The sequence below is a fragment of the Camelina sativa genome, chromosome 15 (genome assembly GCF_030686135.1).
Source record: "Camelina sativa cultivar CO46 ecotype springtype chromosome 15, ASM3068613v1".
NCBI lineage: Eukaryota > Viridiplantae > Streptophyta > Magnoliopsida > Brassicales > Brassicaceae > Camelina > Camelina sativa.
Genome location: NC_141894.1, coordinates 15,041,989 through 15,059,685, shown reverse-complemented (window position 1 = coordinate 15,059,685; position 17,697 = coordinate 15,041,989). Strand labels below are relative to the sequence as shown.

Below are 17,697 nucleotides of genomic sequence, written 5' to 3'. Positions count from 1 at the left end.
CAATTTGTTTTTTAAGAATACGTTTTCATGTACCCGTTCTTGATTCCATGAATCCTAATTTTTTTTTTTTTAGATATATATTTACAGAATTTGAATGTTGACTATTTCAGGCAATAGGAATTTTATGATGCTTCAGTGAAAATAGCTCTTCTCATATTTGTAATTTGTAAATTTTGACTTTACAATTACATGGGCGAAGAAGCCGCTCAGAAACTTGAATAGTACCAATTTACAAAAGTTTGTTCCGTGTAAAATGTGTAATAGATCATTTTATTCAGTGTATATATATGATGTAATAGAATCTAATTATATCCTAATTTAGTAATAATCTCTAATCACACGAATCTCTCTCTTTGACAATAACATCGTCGTTACAATTAAGCAAGCTACATACTGTAATTACTTAAATTAAAACTAAAAGATTCTATCTTCAGACTTCGATGCGTAGTAGTGAATTTGATTTTGTGTAGAGCTTCTTCACATTATGTCACATTTTCCTAAGGACTTGAACTTTGTGAACCACACTAGTTACATTGGCTGGAAAGAGTAAGATTTGTGATTTCATTTAGAAACCCTTTTGTCTTGTGGGCTTAATTTGATTCCATAGACGCTTTTTGGTTCAACGTAGGTTGGGAATTTTTGAGCATTTTGTATTGGTTTCCTGTACGTCAAGGAGGTTGAAGCCAGTTATTGTTGATCCAGGACTCTATCTTGTGGAGAAAACCGATATGTTTTTCGCTTCACAGAAACGGGAATTGCCTAAGGCTTTCAAGTTATTCTCAGGTATCTTTATTTTTCCCCAAGCTGGCATTACTTGTTGTCTATTCTCTATCTTCTGTTTTTTGCACTTCTCTGTGGACCAATCATCTTGTTTGTTCTTAGCATATTGTGTGTGTCATGCAAGCATAATGTTCTGGATACTTTTTCCCTAATCATGCTGTTCTGTAGGAGGAAATAATTCGTTTTTATAATTATTCTGTAGGTAAAATACGTGATAGAAGATGCTAAAAATCTATTGCTATAAACTTGCTTCGAAGGAAATAGACTACAGAACGTGTTGTTAGCTGCTTAAGGCCTTAAGCAGGTAGTCAGGAAAGGGAAGCCAAAGTCTAGGAATCACCTGGAATGGTTCTCCTTGCGACAAGTTTGTTGTTTGTATAGTTCCCCTCCAAATGTGATCTGTGGAACTTATGGATGCGAATCAAATTTTGGATGACATGTAAAACGTTGTTGCTAAGGGAACTTCTTTAGTATGTTCTAGGGAACGTATAACTAGTAGAGTGAACTAACATAGGTGAAAAGAATGGTCTGAGAAAATGTCATATGTCTTTGAGGATTATACTAAATGCAATCGTCTCTTTATTGGCAGGTCCATCTTTCTCCATGTTAAGCCGTAATTTTATAGAGCACTGTGTCTTGGGCACTGACAACTTCCCTCGGACTCTACTCATGTACTTGTCCAACACACCTGATTCCCTCTCCAACTACTTCCCAACTATCCTCTGCAACTCAAGTCTCTTCAAAAAGACCATCATCAACAACAACTTACTCTACGTAGCTTCTAACGAGACTGTTAAAGAAAGATACCACCGGCTTGATCCTAAAGAGTTCACAGAAATGGTTGAAACCGGATCAGCATTTGCAAGTGGATTCAGGTCCGATGACCCTGTCCTTGATCGCATCGATCATGAACTTCTGGGACGGAAACACGGTGAAGTTGTGCCTGGTGGTTGGTGTTTGGGAGATTCTGGTAAGAACAGCAGCTCATGTTCCGTCTGGGGTGACTCGGGCATTCTAAGGCCTGGTTCTGGTTCTGATAGACTTGAGAGACGGATTGTTAAGTTATTGTCAAACGATTGGTTCAGATCGCACCAATGCATATCCGAATAAATCCTCCTCAACGTGCTTTCGATAGTATATAGTTGTTTTAGACGCGAAGAAGATAACGGGGTAGTGTACGCTTCAGTATCTGTAGTCTGTAGAGAGTTCGACTTCTACATAGTAATCTTTGAGTTTGAGATAGGTGATTCATTGTTGTAACATCTCGAAGCTTTGTTATTCTACCTTCGTTTGTATTGTCAGAAATGTAACGACTGACTGTTTCATTGATTTACTTGGTTGAGTCTTCTTAACCGGTATAAATTTTGGCAATCATCTTGTAATATTTCAAAGTTGTATAGAAGAAATGTTGGAACATATTTTGTAGGTATGGACCGATGATCCGAGAAACAAACGTTACTCTTCTCTAGTGTTGAGCTCAAGGACGACTCTAGTATTACAGAGATTATAATAGGATAATTTCGGGTGGGGATTTCTTCTGCAGTAATAAATAAAAGAAAGTCTCAAATATGCAAGCATAAGTTATTTTTCAAAATGACGTAGTTAACCTTCATGTTTGAAGAAATAAAGCACACAAAAGCGAGGGGCATAATGGTTATTTCAACAAGGGACAGTCCCCAATTTCTTCTTCACTCCTCCGAGTCCGACTGGGAAAGAAAACCATTGAAAAAGTGAGCCAAGGGTTTTGATTTTCCAGTTCCGGCGACGTTTACTCAACTCTCCTCCGACACCGCCGTTTTACTCCACCGTGTCAGCTTCAGCAATCTAAGGTACTTATTATGCTTTTAAGCGTTGAATTTCCAGAGAATATATGATTTAGTTTCTTCTCTTCAAAAGCTTTAGCCTTTTCGGTTTTGCATTTTTTTTGTTCTTAGTTTACAAAGCTCTCTTTTTTTTGCTTGTAGATAGTGTTAATCTCTTGATTTTTTCTTCACTATAGCTGTTGATTTCTCTAGATGCATTAACGTATGTGTCTGTGCTGTGCACGACAGGGTTTGGTTTACTAATCTGCTTGATTCTTTCTTGTGAGTATGGCTTGTGAGTTGTAACACTATGAAAACGATTCTTGTATGTTAAAGTTTGAAACTTTCTCTTATTTTTTTTTTTTGTTCGTTCCCCTTTTACTCTCATCTCATATAGCTCTTTTGGTATGTAAATGATTCTTTTGTGATTAAATCTGATTTTGTTTGTTCTTAATGAATGTGTGTTGTTATATGGCTTGTATAGGGGTTGTGACACTATGAAAACGATTGTTGCATGTAATAGGTTCAAACTTTTCTCTTTTTATTTTCTTCTTCCCCTTAGCTTTCATATAACTCTAATGATTAAGCTCTTTTGGTATGTAATTATCTTTGATTCTTCTGTGATTAATCTAATTTTGTTTGTTATGAATATGGCTTGTACGAGTTGTGAGTTATGACACTGTGAAAACGATTCTTGTATGTAAAAGGTTCAAACTTTTCTCTTCATTCTTCCTCTTTTACTCTCATATACCTCTGAATTAACTCGCTTTTTTTTCTGTATGTAATTGTCTATCATTGTTCTGCGATTAATCTGACCTTGTTTGTTCTGTGGTTTAGTGGTTCTGTACTTCTCTTCTGTTTGGGCGATGTTCTATCACTTACCATTTGTATTTGGGGTTATTCATGATTGTTCTGTGGTTGTTACTTGTGTCTTGATTAGCTTCACTTATGATAAGTACTTAATTCTTTTGTAGTCTTGTTTTTGTGTTTGCTCTTCTGCTTAGAATGGGATTATGCTATGAAAAATCAGATTAAGCCTTTATGATTTTGAGTTTCTACATTGTTTCTTGTATAGCAGATGATTTCGTAGTTTTTCTTTTTCTTTCTACTCATAACACAATGATGTTTTTAATTTATGCAGAGTAATCATTTCTTCAAAGCGTTGGTACAGTGTGTGTTGAAATATATACCAGAGATGGACATTGATGATGAGATCGAGGCTGCTGGGGAGATCAATCTTTCTGAGCTAGGAGAAAGTTTTCTCCAGAGTTTCTGCAAAAAAGCTGCAACATCCTTCTTTGAAAACTATGGACTTATAAGTCATCAGCTCAACTCCTACGACTTCTTCATCAAACACGGGCTTCAGAATGTGTTTGATTCCTTTGGTGAGATGCTCGTTGAACCGTCTTTTGATATTTCAAAGAAGAAGGCCGATGATTGGAGATACGCTACTGTTAGATTCGGACTAGTCACCGTCGAGATGCCCACATTCTTTTCTGATGAAAAGGAGCTTCAGTTTCTCCCATGGCATGCCAGGCTTCAGAACATGACTTACTCAGCAAGGATCAAAGTAAATGTCCAAGTTGAGGTCCCACCACAATCTTCTTTGTCTGGAAATGAAGTAATCTTTTCTGGATTTGATGGAATGATGAAGTAATCGTACTGTCAAGATTTTGATGATGTTTCTGTTTTGCTCTCCATATATCTTTTTCTTCTTATCACGGCTTTGTTTATTGTCTAACTGTCTCTTCACTTTATAAATGGAATTGACTAGGTGTTCACAAAAAGTGTTGTTAAAAGTGACAAATTCAAGACCGGACAAGACGATTATGTCGAGAAGAAGATACTAGATGTCAAAAAGCAGGACATTCTAATTGGTAGAATACCTGTCATGGTGAAGTCTGTCCTTTGCAATACAAGCGTGCAAGGAAAGGAAAACTGCAATAAGGGGGATTGTGCCTTTGATCAGGGTGGATACTTTGTGATAAAGGGGGCTGAGAAGGTGAGTTACATCAGATTTCTATTTTAGTGGAAATTACTGTAGTTAGTTTTTTTTTCTTCTCCTAATATATACTGGAAAAGATATATTCAGGATGTTATACAACTTCGTAATGTGATTATATTGTGCGTTGCAGGTGTTTATAGCTCAGGAACAGATGTGCACAAAGAGACTGTGGATTTCTAATTCACCATGGACAGTCTCCTTCAGGTCCGAAACTAAAAGAAATCGGTTCATTGTGCGTCTCGCAGAGAATCTGAAATCAGAAGACTATAAGAGAAGGGAGAAAGTACTGACAGTGTACTTCTTGTCGACTGAGATTCCAGTCTGGCTCATGTTCTTTGCGCTGGGTGTTTCGTCAGACAAAGAAGCCATGGATTTAATTGCTTTCGATGGTGATGATGCAAACATTACCAACAGTCTCATAGCTTCTATCCATGAAGCTGATGCAATTTGTGAAGCTTTTCGCTGTGGGAACAATGCTCTAGCATATGTGGAACAGCAGATTAAAAGCACCAAGTTCCCTCCTCTTGAAAGTGTGGATGACTGCCTCCGCCTGTATTTGTTTCCAGGCCTCCAAGGTTTGAAGAAGAAAGCCCGTTTCCTGGGCTATATGGTGAAGTGCCTTCTCAGCGCATATGCGGGGAAAAGAAACTGTGAAAACAGGGATAGTTTCCGGAACAAGCGAATTGAGCTCGCTGGAGAACTATTGGAGCGGGAGATAAGGGTGCATCTGGCACATGCTAGAAGAACCATGACCAAGAACATGCAGAAACACCTCGCAGGCGATGGTGATTTGAAGCCTATTGAGCATTATTTGGATGCTTCCATTATCACAAATGGGCTTACTAGAGCCTTCTCCACTGGAGCATGGTCTCATCCTTTCAGGAAGATGGAAAGGGTTTCAGGTGTTGTAGCTAATCTGGGTCGTGCAAATCCATTGCAGACTCTGATTGATCTGAGGAGAACGCGACAGCAAGTCCTATATACCGGCAAGGTTGGAGATGCTAGATATCCGTAAGTGAAAATTTCCACCTCCCCTCCTTTTTATATCCCACGTATTTTAACTAAGCTGTATGGTCTTCAATTACTCAAATTTACATGTTCGTTAGACTATTTTAATGATGTTCTTATTCAATTTCGTATATGATGGTGATACTGTTTCTGCAGATTCCCTTCTATGATCTGTGTATATTAGTGTTTTTGTATAGATGAAACTGATATTAAGAGATTCTGATACTGTCTTTCTTGTTTCTTTGTCCCTTAGTCAATCTATCCATTTTGGTTGCTTTTTAATGTGAGCGGTTACACAATTGGTTCGTATTGGGAAACTGAACTATGGCTGCATTGTTTGTAATGTTGCCTACAGGCATCCGTCTCACTGGGGCAGAGTATGCTTTTTATCAACTCCAGATGGTGAAAATTGTGGTCTTGTGAAGAACATGTCTCTTCTTGGACTTGTTAGCACTCAAACTTTGGAGCCTGTGGTGGAAAAGCTCTTTGATTGTGGAATGGAAGAGCTGATGGATGATACCAGCACACCATTGTGTGGCAAACATAAAGTTCTTTTCAATGGAGACTGGATTGGATTATGTTCAGATTCTGAATACTTTGTCGCGGAGTTAAAGAGCAGGCGGCGCCGAAGTGAATTACCTCGTGAGGTATCTTCTGTTTCATCAAATGTCTAGCGTTATTTCGATATGTCTTGTGCTGCTTTGGATTTTTCTGCTTTCAGAAATGTGTCTATTATGTCGTATATCATTTATATATATATTTATGTGTCACAACTTTCTCATGCAGATGGAAATTAAACAAGATAAAGATGACAATGAGGTGAGAATTTTCACTGACGCTGGTAGACTACTCCGACCTCTCGTGGTTGTGGAAAATCTCCACAAGTTGAAGCAAGACAAACCGAGTCAGTATTCTTTTGAGCATCTTCTTGACCAAGGGATTCTCGAGTTGATCGGGATTGAAGAAGAAGAAGACTGTAATACAGCATGGGGAATCAAACAGCTTCTGAAGGAACCAAAGAATTACACGCATTGCGAATTAGACTTGTCATTCCTGCTGGGTGTGAGCTGTGCAATTGTCCCATTTGCAAACCACGATCATGGGAGAAGAGTTCTCTACCAGTCCCAGAAGCATTGCCAACAAGCCATTGGTTTCTCATCAACAAACCCTAACACCCGCTGCGATACACTGTCCCAGCAGCTGTTCTATCCCCAGAAGCCACTTTTCAAAACATTGGCGTCGGAGTGTCTTAAAAAAGAAGTGCTGTTTAATGGCCAGAACGCAATTGTTGCTGTGAATGTCCATCTCGGGTACAACCAAGAGGATTCCATTGTGATGAACAAGGCTTCACTGGAACGTGGTATGTTCCGTTCAGAGCAGATTAGAAGCTACAAATCAGAGGTTGATAGCAAAGACTCGGAGAAGAGGAAGAAGATGGATGAGGTTGTTCAGTTTGGAAAGACACACAGCAAAATCGGCAAAGTAGACAGCCTTGATGATGACGGGCTTCCTATCATTGGTGCTAACATGAGCACTGGCGATATTGTCATTGGCAGATGCACCGAGTCTGGGGCTGATCACAGTATAAAGCTCAAGCACACTGAGAGAGGAATTGTGCAAAAAGTGGTAGTGTCATCTAATGATGAGGGGAAGAATTTAGCTTCGGTTTCTCTGAGACAGGTAAGTTTCAGATCATACTGAATCGAGGTGTCTTTCAAAGAATGTGTTCCTATGATGAATCTAATGTTCCATTTTGGTTGCAGGTTCGTTCTCCATGCCTTGGAGATAAGTTTTCTAGTATGCATGGGCAGAAGGGTGTTCTAGGCTATTTAGAGGAACAAGAGAATTTTCCTTTCACGATCCAAGGCATAGTTCCTGATATTGTGATAAACCCGCACGCTTTCCCTTCTAGGCAAACACCGGGTCAACTCTTGGAGGCTGCGCTCTCCAAAGGAATCGCTAGTCCTGTACAAAAGAAGGAGGGTAGCTCTGCTGCATACACCAAATTGACACGTCATGCTACTCCTTTCTCCACTCCGAGTGTCGATGAAATCACTGAGCAGCTTCACATGTACATTCTTCACACTGTCACTTGGGTTTTAGCTCGTTAAGCATGTTTCCTAGGGAGTACAAATGAATGATATCATTACGGGTAGGAACTATATATTGATAATATTACCTGGTTGAAGATGTTATAGAGGATTGATGCTGTGAGCCTTGTGATTATGCATAAACTCATTGAACCTTTCTTAGATTATTGTTGATTCTTGAGTCGTGATTGATTGCCAATGGTAAATATATTTTGTGGTTAGGGCTGGCTTTTCAAGATGGGGAAACGAAAGGGTATACAACGGTAGAACTGGTGAGATGATGCGCTCTCTGATATTCATGGGCCCAACGTTCTACCAGCGACTTGTCCACATGTCAGAGGACAAAGTAAAGTTCAGGAACACGGGACCAGTCCACCCGCTCACACGGCAACCAGTGGCAGATAGGAAGAGGTTCGGCGGAATAAAGTTTGGAGAAATGGAGCGAGACTGCCTAATAGCTCATGGTGCTTCCGCCAATTTGCATGAGCGTCTCTTCACTCTAAGTGACTCCTCTCAGATGCACATCTGCAGAAATTGCAAGACCTATGCGAACGTAATCGAGAGGACTCCAAGCAGTGGAAGGAAGATCAGAGGGCCTTACTGCAGAGTTTGCGAATCCCCAGACCATGTGGTTAGGGTGTATGTGCCGTATGGAGCTAAGCTTCTGTGTCAGGAGCTGTTCAGCATGGGGATCACTCTCAACTTCGACACCAAGCTCTGCTAGCTGATTCCCTTGTCTTTATTATTTATTGTCTATATATAATATTTAACGGTATAATAATGGCTTAGTGCCTTAAGACTCTCCCAATAGCCATGCTATTGTGTAGTTTGAACCACTGCACTGAACTAACCCGTAGTGGTTGCAGTTGCTTTTGTGAGATTTGACTCTTAACCGCTAATGATTATCGTATCATAATAAATCGGTTTATATAATCCGGTTGATCCCGGTTTATCTCAGGATATAAAATAAAATCCCGGTTTTTGCCAAACCGTGTTTACTTGTATATATTTTGAATCGTGATCGAGGGACTGGTTAAGCGAAGATTGGAATCAAAATCAGAGCATAAAGGAGTGGAGCGTCGTCTCCATGGATCTCGTAACCAACACGCTTTTATCCGCCGGCGCGTCTCCGGCGATGGTCCATTCAGTCGTCGAGATTCCTGATTTCACCTGAATGGCTTCCCTCCATGAAAGCAGCCGCCGAGGTCGCTTTTCAGCTCGGAAAGCCTTGGGTTCTTGATCCCGCCGCCGTGAGTTGCTCCGGGTTCCGATTAAAGTCGTGTTTGGAGCTTCTCGGGTTAATACCTACTGTGATCAAAGGAAACGATTCTGAGATTATTGCTCTCTCATCGGGTCAGACTAAGGAATTTTTGAGCATTTTGTATTGGTTTCGTGTAGGTCAAGGAGGTTGAAGCTAGTTATTGTTGATCCAGGGCTCTATCTTGTGGACAAAACCGATACGTTTATAACATTTCTATGTTATCAGATTGCAATCTGACACTTAATTTTGTATATTTCATCCGGTTGACTGTGTTAACAGCCGACAGTTTCCCTCCAAATGTGATATGTGGAACTAATGGATGCGAATCAAATTTTGGATGACATTGTGATAAGCTTTTGTATATTAAAACTATGAATTTTAATACTTATCCAAGAACAAATACTATATCAATAGCCATTATCCTTTTCCAAAGTTACACTATCATACACTTAACCTAGAGTGTATAATTCTTCTTGTGCTTAACATTGAACATGAAACTATCAGGGATCTGAAGACCTCAGAGAGTCCATCAATCCATTGGCTGTAGAACTTAAAAACAATAAAACCGATGGAATCTATTGATGAGATGGGTAAGCTAGGAACTAAGCTTGAGATAATTGCCTTAGATGAAATCAAATTGTTTTCTTTTGATATTCAAGTGAGGCTCTTACAAGATTTTGGTTCTAACTTTTACAGGGAACACTATCTGATTCTCTTTCCTTTCTTCTCCAGTTCGGATGCAGAGTATTCATCGCTTTTGCGGCAACAAATCAAGAACCAAGTCATTTTGGTTTATAATCAAACACCAAATATAGCTGCACGGACCTATCTTACAGTGTTAATATCCGTACTTAAAAGCAGCGAAATGAATGAATGATAAAATGATAGGTGCTTTATGTTTGTGTAGTATCATGAAATGTATGTTTCATACAAAAGTATATCGAGAGAATGTATAGGTTTCTCGTGTGTGATTTGCTTCCTTAGAGCCCACGGCAACTGAGGAGATCCTCTGTTTTCTTCGGCTATATATATCTTCATGTGCCTTGTATATATATAAATGGTGGTTTTGTGTTTACTATAAGTTAAAAGAAATTAAAGAGGGTAAAAATCTGTTAAGCTAGGGACTTTATATTTTCTCATCTGGATATTGTTGTTGTAGTTTACCCACAAAGACAAAAGTGTCAACCAAATCACTTTGTTTTGCTTCATCTCTAAATCTAGAGACTCTAAACATTTTTTTTTTTCTGGAAAAACTGACTCTAAGCCATATATTCATATTTTCTCATATGGTACGTAGGTAGCAAAATAGGTTTCGTGAAATTTTATTGTGATAAATTACAGAAGAATGTTAGTGCAAGTAAAGATGCATTACAACAAGTTTCGTAAGAAATTTTTGTACAAGAAGCTAAACACAAGAGTAGCCTACGCAGCTAAAGAAATCTACTCGACTACTCAAGGCTAATTTTGTAAGAGTATTCACACTCTGAACAAAGATAAGAAGAACACGAGTTACTCTTTTAAGGTGTCAGATAAAACAGCTTCTGCACCACTTTCGCTTCATATTTGCTCTCAACTCTCATATCAACAAGCTGCTAGCTAAAGCAGTAGATGTAATAAAAGATCCTTGTTCACCTGCAAATCCATGAAAGCCGAATAAGACTTGAGGTTACAAAAAATCATCAATATAGTCCATGCACATCAAAAGATTAACATACCTTCAACTGCAAGAAATCATCCCACAGATCATCAAAACGTAACAGAGCGAGATAGATCAATGGAAGGCGAGTTCATGGATCTAAGCACATGCGATCTTGTGGAGTTCTTCAGGTTTCTTGTTTGGATCTCCGCCGTTAGAACCGTTGACTTAAGTTTCAGAGGTTGAGGCCATCGTCGTGTGATCTCAGCAGTAACGAGTTAACTGAAAGGGAGACTAAATTCGATTTTTGAAAGAAGATGTTACGTTGTGTATTGTTTATTTTTCCTGCTAAGAATTACGCTTGTGTATTTATACCTTAAGAACATATCACAATATACAGGGTGCAGTAAAAGTTTCACGATTAAAACCTTAAAGAAAGATTAATAAAAGTTAAATTATGAACAAATCACGATTGTGTTGTGTATCAAGTTAACTTGGGAGTCCAAATATTTTGTACATATGCTTTTGATTTTCAAATTTTTCAGTTTAATTAAGAACTCTACCACTGGAGTTATTGGGATATGGAGAACCAAAAATTGACAAATCCAAGAACATGTAAATTATGAAGATTGAGAAGAATTTAGAATATATAGTTTAGGAATATTTACATTTATCTAAATATATTATTTACATTTACATTATCTTAGTTTAGGAAATCTCTTGTGTATATAAAAGAACATAAGTTGTAATATTATGATCATGAGACTCTAATACATTCTTCTTCTGACACATGATGTGTCCTTACTCTCATCAATTATCATGGTATCAGAACAGTTAATTATGTGGATCTCTATTCTTATGAGTTAGGGTTTTGTCTATTCTTATGAGTTAGGGGTTTGTTTGCTTCTGCTTCTATAATGTTCTATCTATTTTCCAAAAAAAAAAAAAAAAATTCTGAAATTTGGTCTTCCGTCTTGACTTGATGCGTGGCCATGATTTGGCTGGTGGTGATTATGAACGTATTATCCAAGACATACGGCGATGTTGGACCTGTTGGCCAAAGAAAAAAAAAAAAAAGAAGACTTTCATGTTACCCATACAAACGATGACATGGACCTGGGTGCAAGGAAGATAATTACAATGTCACGTGATTGTGTTTACTTGTCACGGAAGAAATTGGCCACTTAATGGCAAGGGTTAAACGTTTATGCCACAAGTTTCTTCAAGAACAAGAAGTTCGAAGAACGATCCAAATTTTTGATTTTAAAATTGATGGAGATTGACTCTATGACTGAGTATAAATGCCACGAAGATGACTCTACGGCCGAGTATAAACGCTGTTGATGACTCTACGGCTGAGTATAAACGCCGTTGATGACCCTACGATCGGGTATAAATGTCGATGATCTGGCTGGGTATTGTAGCCGTATTGAACCCTACGACCGGGTATAAACGTCGATGATGACCCGACAGCCGGGTATAAACGGGGGGGGAGGGGGATTCTCCAAAGATCGACCGAGATCGACGGTCGAGATGACAAACCCAATAATATGTAAATTATGAAGATTGAGAAGAATCTAGAATATACAGTTTAGGAATATTTACATTTATCTAAATATATTATTTACATTTACATTATCTTATTTTAGGAAATCTTTTGTGTATATAAGAGAACATAAGTTATAATATTATGATCATGAGAGTCTAATACAATTCTTCTCTAACACATTATGTGACCTTACTCTCATCATGTGGTACACCATGGGGCAATTAAAATTTTTTTTTTTTTGAATATATTATAAGTAAATCAAATTTCTTTGAGTTTTAAATTTTTAATATAAATGTTACATTGCTATATATATTTATGTTCTCACAGTAATTAATAGTTTGTGTTATCTAAAGTATATAACAATTTGAAAAATATACTAAATTTGAAAAGAAATTTGAAAACTACACTTAATATTATAGTGATTTGGAAACTACACATTTTGAAATGAAAATGGACAGAAATACCCTTATTATTAAACAATTTTAACAATTAAATAAAAAACAATAAAAATTTAATTTATATTTAAAAATAAATCAACTTTAAAATTAAATTACTTTTTAAAAATTTTAAATTCAGAATAAATTATTTAATAATTTAAAATTATAACAAAAAGTAATTATTGTATTTTAAATAATGATTACATCAATCAATTTTTGATCTTAAAATTTTAAATAAATAAAAGAATTTAAATATTTTTATTATTTAGATTTAAATTTATTTAAAATAAATAATTTCAGATTACAATTTATAATATATATATATATATATATATCAATGTTTTAGACTTATTTTATCAATGTTGATTTATTTATAATGTCGACTTTTTGAACTATTGTTTTGTTTTTGACTTCTGTTGACTTAATTATCTTCATCATCGACTTACATTAAAACAGTTGACTTATGTTATGGCTAGTGGACTTATAACATAGTCGATTTGTTTAACAAGTGACTTATTTTTTTTTGTTCATCGGTTTATATTTGTTTTCTGTTGATTTGTTTATTTATTGTTCACTTATTATATTCTACATTGATTTATTAATAAGGTCGATATTTTAAATGGTTGACTTAAATTTAATTTTTGTCGACTTATTTAATTTTCCGTCGATTTATTTTAAAATTGTCGACTTGTTTTTTTTGTTTGATTGTTTTTTTACAAAGTCGACTTTTGATGATGTTGACTTATTTGTTTTGTTTGTTGACTTATATTTTTTTCTGTCGATTTGTTTGGTCTTAGTAGACTTATTTCATTTTAACTTGACTTATTAATATGATTGACTTTTTGAACTGTCGACTTATATTTTACTCCTGCTGATTTATGTTTTTTCTTTGTTGACTTATATTGAAAAGTCAATTTATTCTTTTAATAATTGATTTGTTACATAGTCGATTTGTTTGAACTGTTGATTTATTTTCTAAAATCTCACAATTTTTTTTTATTTTATTAAAGTTAACAATTTCCAAAATAAATTAAAATATATAATTATTTTTCAAAACTTTTTTATTAAATGAAAAAACTGAAGAATTATTAGTTAATTATACATTTATTTAAAACTAATATTATCTAAAACATTTACTAAACATAAATGGAAAAAATTAATTCTAATTAATTTTATTTAAATTTTTATATACTAAAATTTTAAAATTAAATTACTAAATAATACCAAATTTTTAAATTTTAAATAATTCTAATTAAAAAACTGTAGAAAAATTCTGAATATCTAGTTTACACAATGTTTTTAAAAATAATTTTTTCAAATGAATTAATTTAATTATATTGTATTTATTTTAATTTAATTTGTAATTGAGGATAATATAGTCATTTAGTTGAATACATAAGGTACATTTCAAAGACTTAAAAAATTTAGTATAGATTTCAAATTCCCTATGAAGTTTGAGGTATGTATTCAAATTTTTTCTAAATAGATCAAGTTTCTTTCTTGTTTGTGTTGGCACGGATAAGAATAGTTGATGGTTTTGCCTTATTGGGTATTTTCTATTTAATTGTTACCAATACAAAAGACCACTTACTGGATCGATTTACATATGGCCTGTTATAATGAATCGCAGCAATAACATAGCTACTACAAACTGGATTGTTTTGAAATCGATAATGATTAACCAATTTATAGATTTGAAATCGATAACTTCTGTGTCTATTTTTTTTTGCTGCTTGGACAGCCAAATGTTGTAAGAGTAAACCTATTTGATTATGTACTCAGTTTTGTTAAGACTTCAACAAGCTAATTAGTTTGCCAACAAAAAAATTCTTACAGGATTATGTATGGAAGAAAATAAAGGCAAGATTTAGGTTGTTTAATGAATTTCGATCTGACAATTTCATATATATATATATATGAAAATATACCAGTTTGACACAAATTTGGCAATTAATTGCTAGATTAACACTCCATCCTATCCAATGACTAGAATGACACAAATTTTAGGTAAAACAATACATGTATTTGATATTTTGATTTAAAAATATGTTTAATGAAAAAATGTTTAAAAATATGATGTTTATATTACTAATATAATTTATAAAAATAAAATATGATTTATAAAATTAATATTCAAAAAATTGTTTATAAAAATATTATGTATAAAGATATGATTTAAAAGTATGAAGTTTAAGATGATATAGTTTAAATAAGTTTAAAAAAAAATATAATGTATAAAATTATAACTAAAAAAATTAAAATAAGATTGTGAAAATATAATATAAAATATATAAAAATAGGATTTTAAAATATGATGTTAATTTTTTAATATGATTTAGGAAAATAAAAATGTGTGACTGAAATATATGCTTCAAATATATGAGTTTAAAAATATCATTCATAATATGATTTATAAAAAATATAATTAATAAAAATATGACTAAAAAAATATAACTTAAAACAAATCTGTTGTCACTATATTTACATTTTACATCTAATAAATGTGTTATCAAACACCAGATTTAAGCAGACAAAAAAAACTGTCATAACTTAAACGAATCTGTCATAACATATGGTATTCACGTTGACAAAAAAAAAAAAAAAATGGTATTTACATAGGTCATTTTAGCAATTTTTTTAAAATGTTATAAATCTATTATTAAACGACAAATCTGTCGTAACTAAAAACAAATATGTTATTACTAGAGGTCAACCTAGTAATTATTTCTCTGTGAAAAAACTTGTCATGTTACGACAGATTTTTAATCAAGAAAATAAATCTGAAATAACTGTGGAAAATAAATCTGCCAGATATTATATCAAATATGTCATATATTCTGAAAGTCTATGGAGTCTTTATAAATAAGTCTGTCGTAAAAAAATAAATATGTTATCAATTATAAATCTGTCATAACTGTAATTAAAAATTCTATCGTCCAAAATAAGTCTGTCATAAAAAATCTGTCATACAAAAATAAACCTGTTGTGCAAAAACAAATCTGTCATACACAAATTAATCTGTCACAACTAGTCCGGCAGACTTTTGAAAATATTTTGATTTAAAAAAAAAAATTATGGGAGGGTAAATTTAACTTTATTTTTTTTCCTAACAAAGTAAAAAAGGGTATTTTAGGCAAAAAAAATAACTTATCTAACTCTTACATTTTATGAGTTACTTTAGTAATTAACCTCCAAATTTGGGTCAATCTAGTTTTTCTCCCTATATATATATATATATACATATGTTTTGCTTCGTAGGTGAAGCTTTATGAACCAAAAAAAGAGGAAGAAGTTAAGGCATTAGCAATCAATCTAGACAAAGGTTAGAAACAAACTCATATAAGTATATACTCCCTCTGTTTCACAAAGAGTGTCATTTTGACACATTTCACACAAATTAAGAAAAGTTTGAATTATACATATTTGCCCCTATTTATTAAGTGAACAATGATCAAAATTCAATGAAAATAGCTTTGGGTTTAGGGGTAAAAAAGAAAATTTAGCATTAAAATACTCATTGAAAATGTAAAATGACATTCTTTGTGAAACAAAATTTTTTCTCCAGAATGACACTCTTTGTGAAAGAGAGGGAGTAGTTTTCTGTATCTATTGATGAAATAAAGATTGAAGTTTGCTTGGTAATATATGATCTGACTTGTTTTCCTTTTCAACACCCACTTTGAAAATGAGTCACCTGCAATTTTTTTAAGAATAAGACATGTTTGATACGACATATAGAAGAACTTCATATAACACAATATCATCTGACTAGATGTATAAGAAAGCGAACCATTGGAGATGTCTTAATTAATTTGTTTGCTTGTGCTTTGGAATAAGGGTGTCGAGCTTGGTTATTTTAGGTGAGCTGAATGAAAGTCATAGTTTAGTTGCTTTCGCTTAAGAGAAGAGTGGAAGAGTTTGGTGCTTGAAGGTGAAGGAAGAGTATTTATAGTGTATAGATAAGATTGTAGGGTTTTTTCATTTAGGATTCGAAAAAATCGTGATGAGCAAGTTTAGAAGATTTTGATTTGATTTCAAAATGAAATTTTTGGGAAATTATATTTGGAATATGCTTCTAATATTCTATGTTTTAATGAGTGTGCTTTTATGTTTTGTGAGAAGATCTTATAATTGGAAAATGAAATCATCTTACCTTAATTATCGGAACTTATTAATTGTATCTTCTATCATTTGAAAACAGTTTTGTTATTCACATTATATCGTAGATATTATCTTCTTCCCTTATTTGTAGAATTCCATGTTTACCTTGTTTTTCTTTTATAATTAAAAAGAGATCCGATTAGTGCAGAGTTTGATTTTACAATTAAAACCGACCCGACATTTAGGATCACATAAATAACCTTAATGAATTTTGATTAATTGTCTAAACCTAAGGATATTTTGTGGAAATCCGGATTAAAAATAGAGGATGGTACAAAAATATACTTCAAAAATGTTAAGATAGATATTCATTATATATTAAATTAACTTAAATGTAAAATAATCTATATCCGAATATACTTGTTTGGTTACAAAAATCCTAAAACAATTTTAAAAATATATCTCTGTTTATAAAAATTCAAATCACATCATATGCTGAAAAAAAATCTAAAAATTTATTAACTTTATGTATTAAATAATAATTAATATAATTAAATATAAGATTAAATATAAGTGAAAGGAGAATTATATTTTAATTTAACATATTGATTTAAATTAGGTAGATAGATTTTAGGAAATTAATAATATCAAATAAGGAAATGATTTTGTTTGGTTGTAAGGATTGTAGAGAATTTAGTTGGAACTTGTTTGGATACAAAAATAAGAGAGGATAACACAAAAATGTACTCCAAAAATGTTAAGATGGATTAATAAGAATTTAAAAACTGATGGATAGACATACTGCTAAACTTGGCTCTTCGATCAGTTTGGATCTCTAGGGATCATCAAACCCAAGCCCATGAAAACGTCGGCCCAACCCAAATAAGGGACCTCACACTGAACCCTAATAATATACCCTAACATTTTGCATTTCATCTCTTCTTCTTTTGTTTAACAAACAATGTCAACATCTCCACTTCTGGTAGCCTATGACGATGCTCCGATTCTGATAGCCTACGACGATGCTC

At 33.9% G+C, this 17,697-nt stretch overlaps 1 protein-coding gene and 1 pseudogene across 8 annotated transcripts; both read left to right on the top strand.

The window, feature by feature from the left end:
• The first annotated feature begins 484 nt into the window (after positions 1-484).
• Positions 485-1,953, top strand: LOC104748502 (beta-glucuronosyltransferase GlcAT14A pseudogene; annotated as a pseudogene). Its single transcript, XR_015581646.1, has 3 exons — positions 485-546; positions 629-783; positions 1,370-1,953. The product of XR_015581646.1 is annotated as a beta-glucuronosyltransferase GlcAT14A pseudogene (transcript).
• A 483-nt stretch (positions 1,954-2,436) lies between these two features.
• LOC104746883 (DNA-directed RNA polymerase D subunit 2b) lies at positions 2,437-8,618 on the top strand. 7 transcript variants are annotated; one of them, XM_087489039.1, is made up of 8 exons: positions 2,437-2,609; positions 3,724-4,152; positions 4,357-4,584; positions 4,718-5,598; positions 5,951-6,242; positions 6,382-7,275; positions 7,359-7,666; positions 7,908-8,618. In XM_087489039.1, exons 2-8 carry the CDS (start codon positions 3,778-3,780, stop codon positions 8,407-8,409), a joined length of 3,480 nt encoding a protein of 1,159 aa, XP_087345165.1. In that variant the 5' UTR covers positions 2,437-2,609; positions 3,724-3,777; the 3' UTR covers positions 8,410-8,618. The 7 variants fall into 7 exon arrangements, with proteins under 7 accessions (XP_087345165.1, XP_010466726.2, XP_087345167.1 ...); XM_010468424.3 differs by having other exon boundaries at positions 3,724-4,170; XM_087489041.1 differs by having other exon boundaries at positions 3,724-4,170; positions 7,359-7,747.
• Positions 8,619-17,697: the final 9,079 nt, after the last annotated feature.

Coding starts and splice junctions, on each gene's coding strand:
- LOC104746883 (XM_087489038.1), top strand. CDS start 3,778: ATGGACATTGATGATGAGATCGAGGCTGCTGGGGAGATCAATCTTTCT. Junction 4,204..4,356: donor CTTCTTTGTCTGGAAATGAA/GTAATCTTTTCT, acceptor GGAATTGACTAG/GTGTTCACAAAAAGTGTTGT. Junction 4,585..4,717: donor TGATAAAGGGGGCTGAGAAG/GTGAGTTACATC, acceptor TGTGCGTTGCAG/GTGTTTATAGCTCAGGAACA.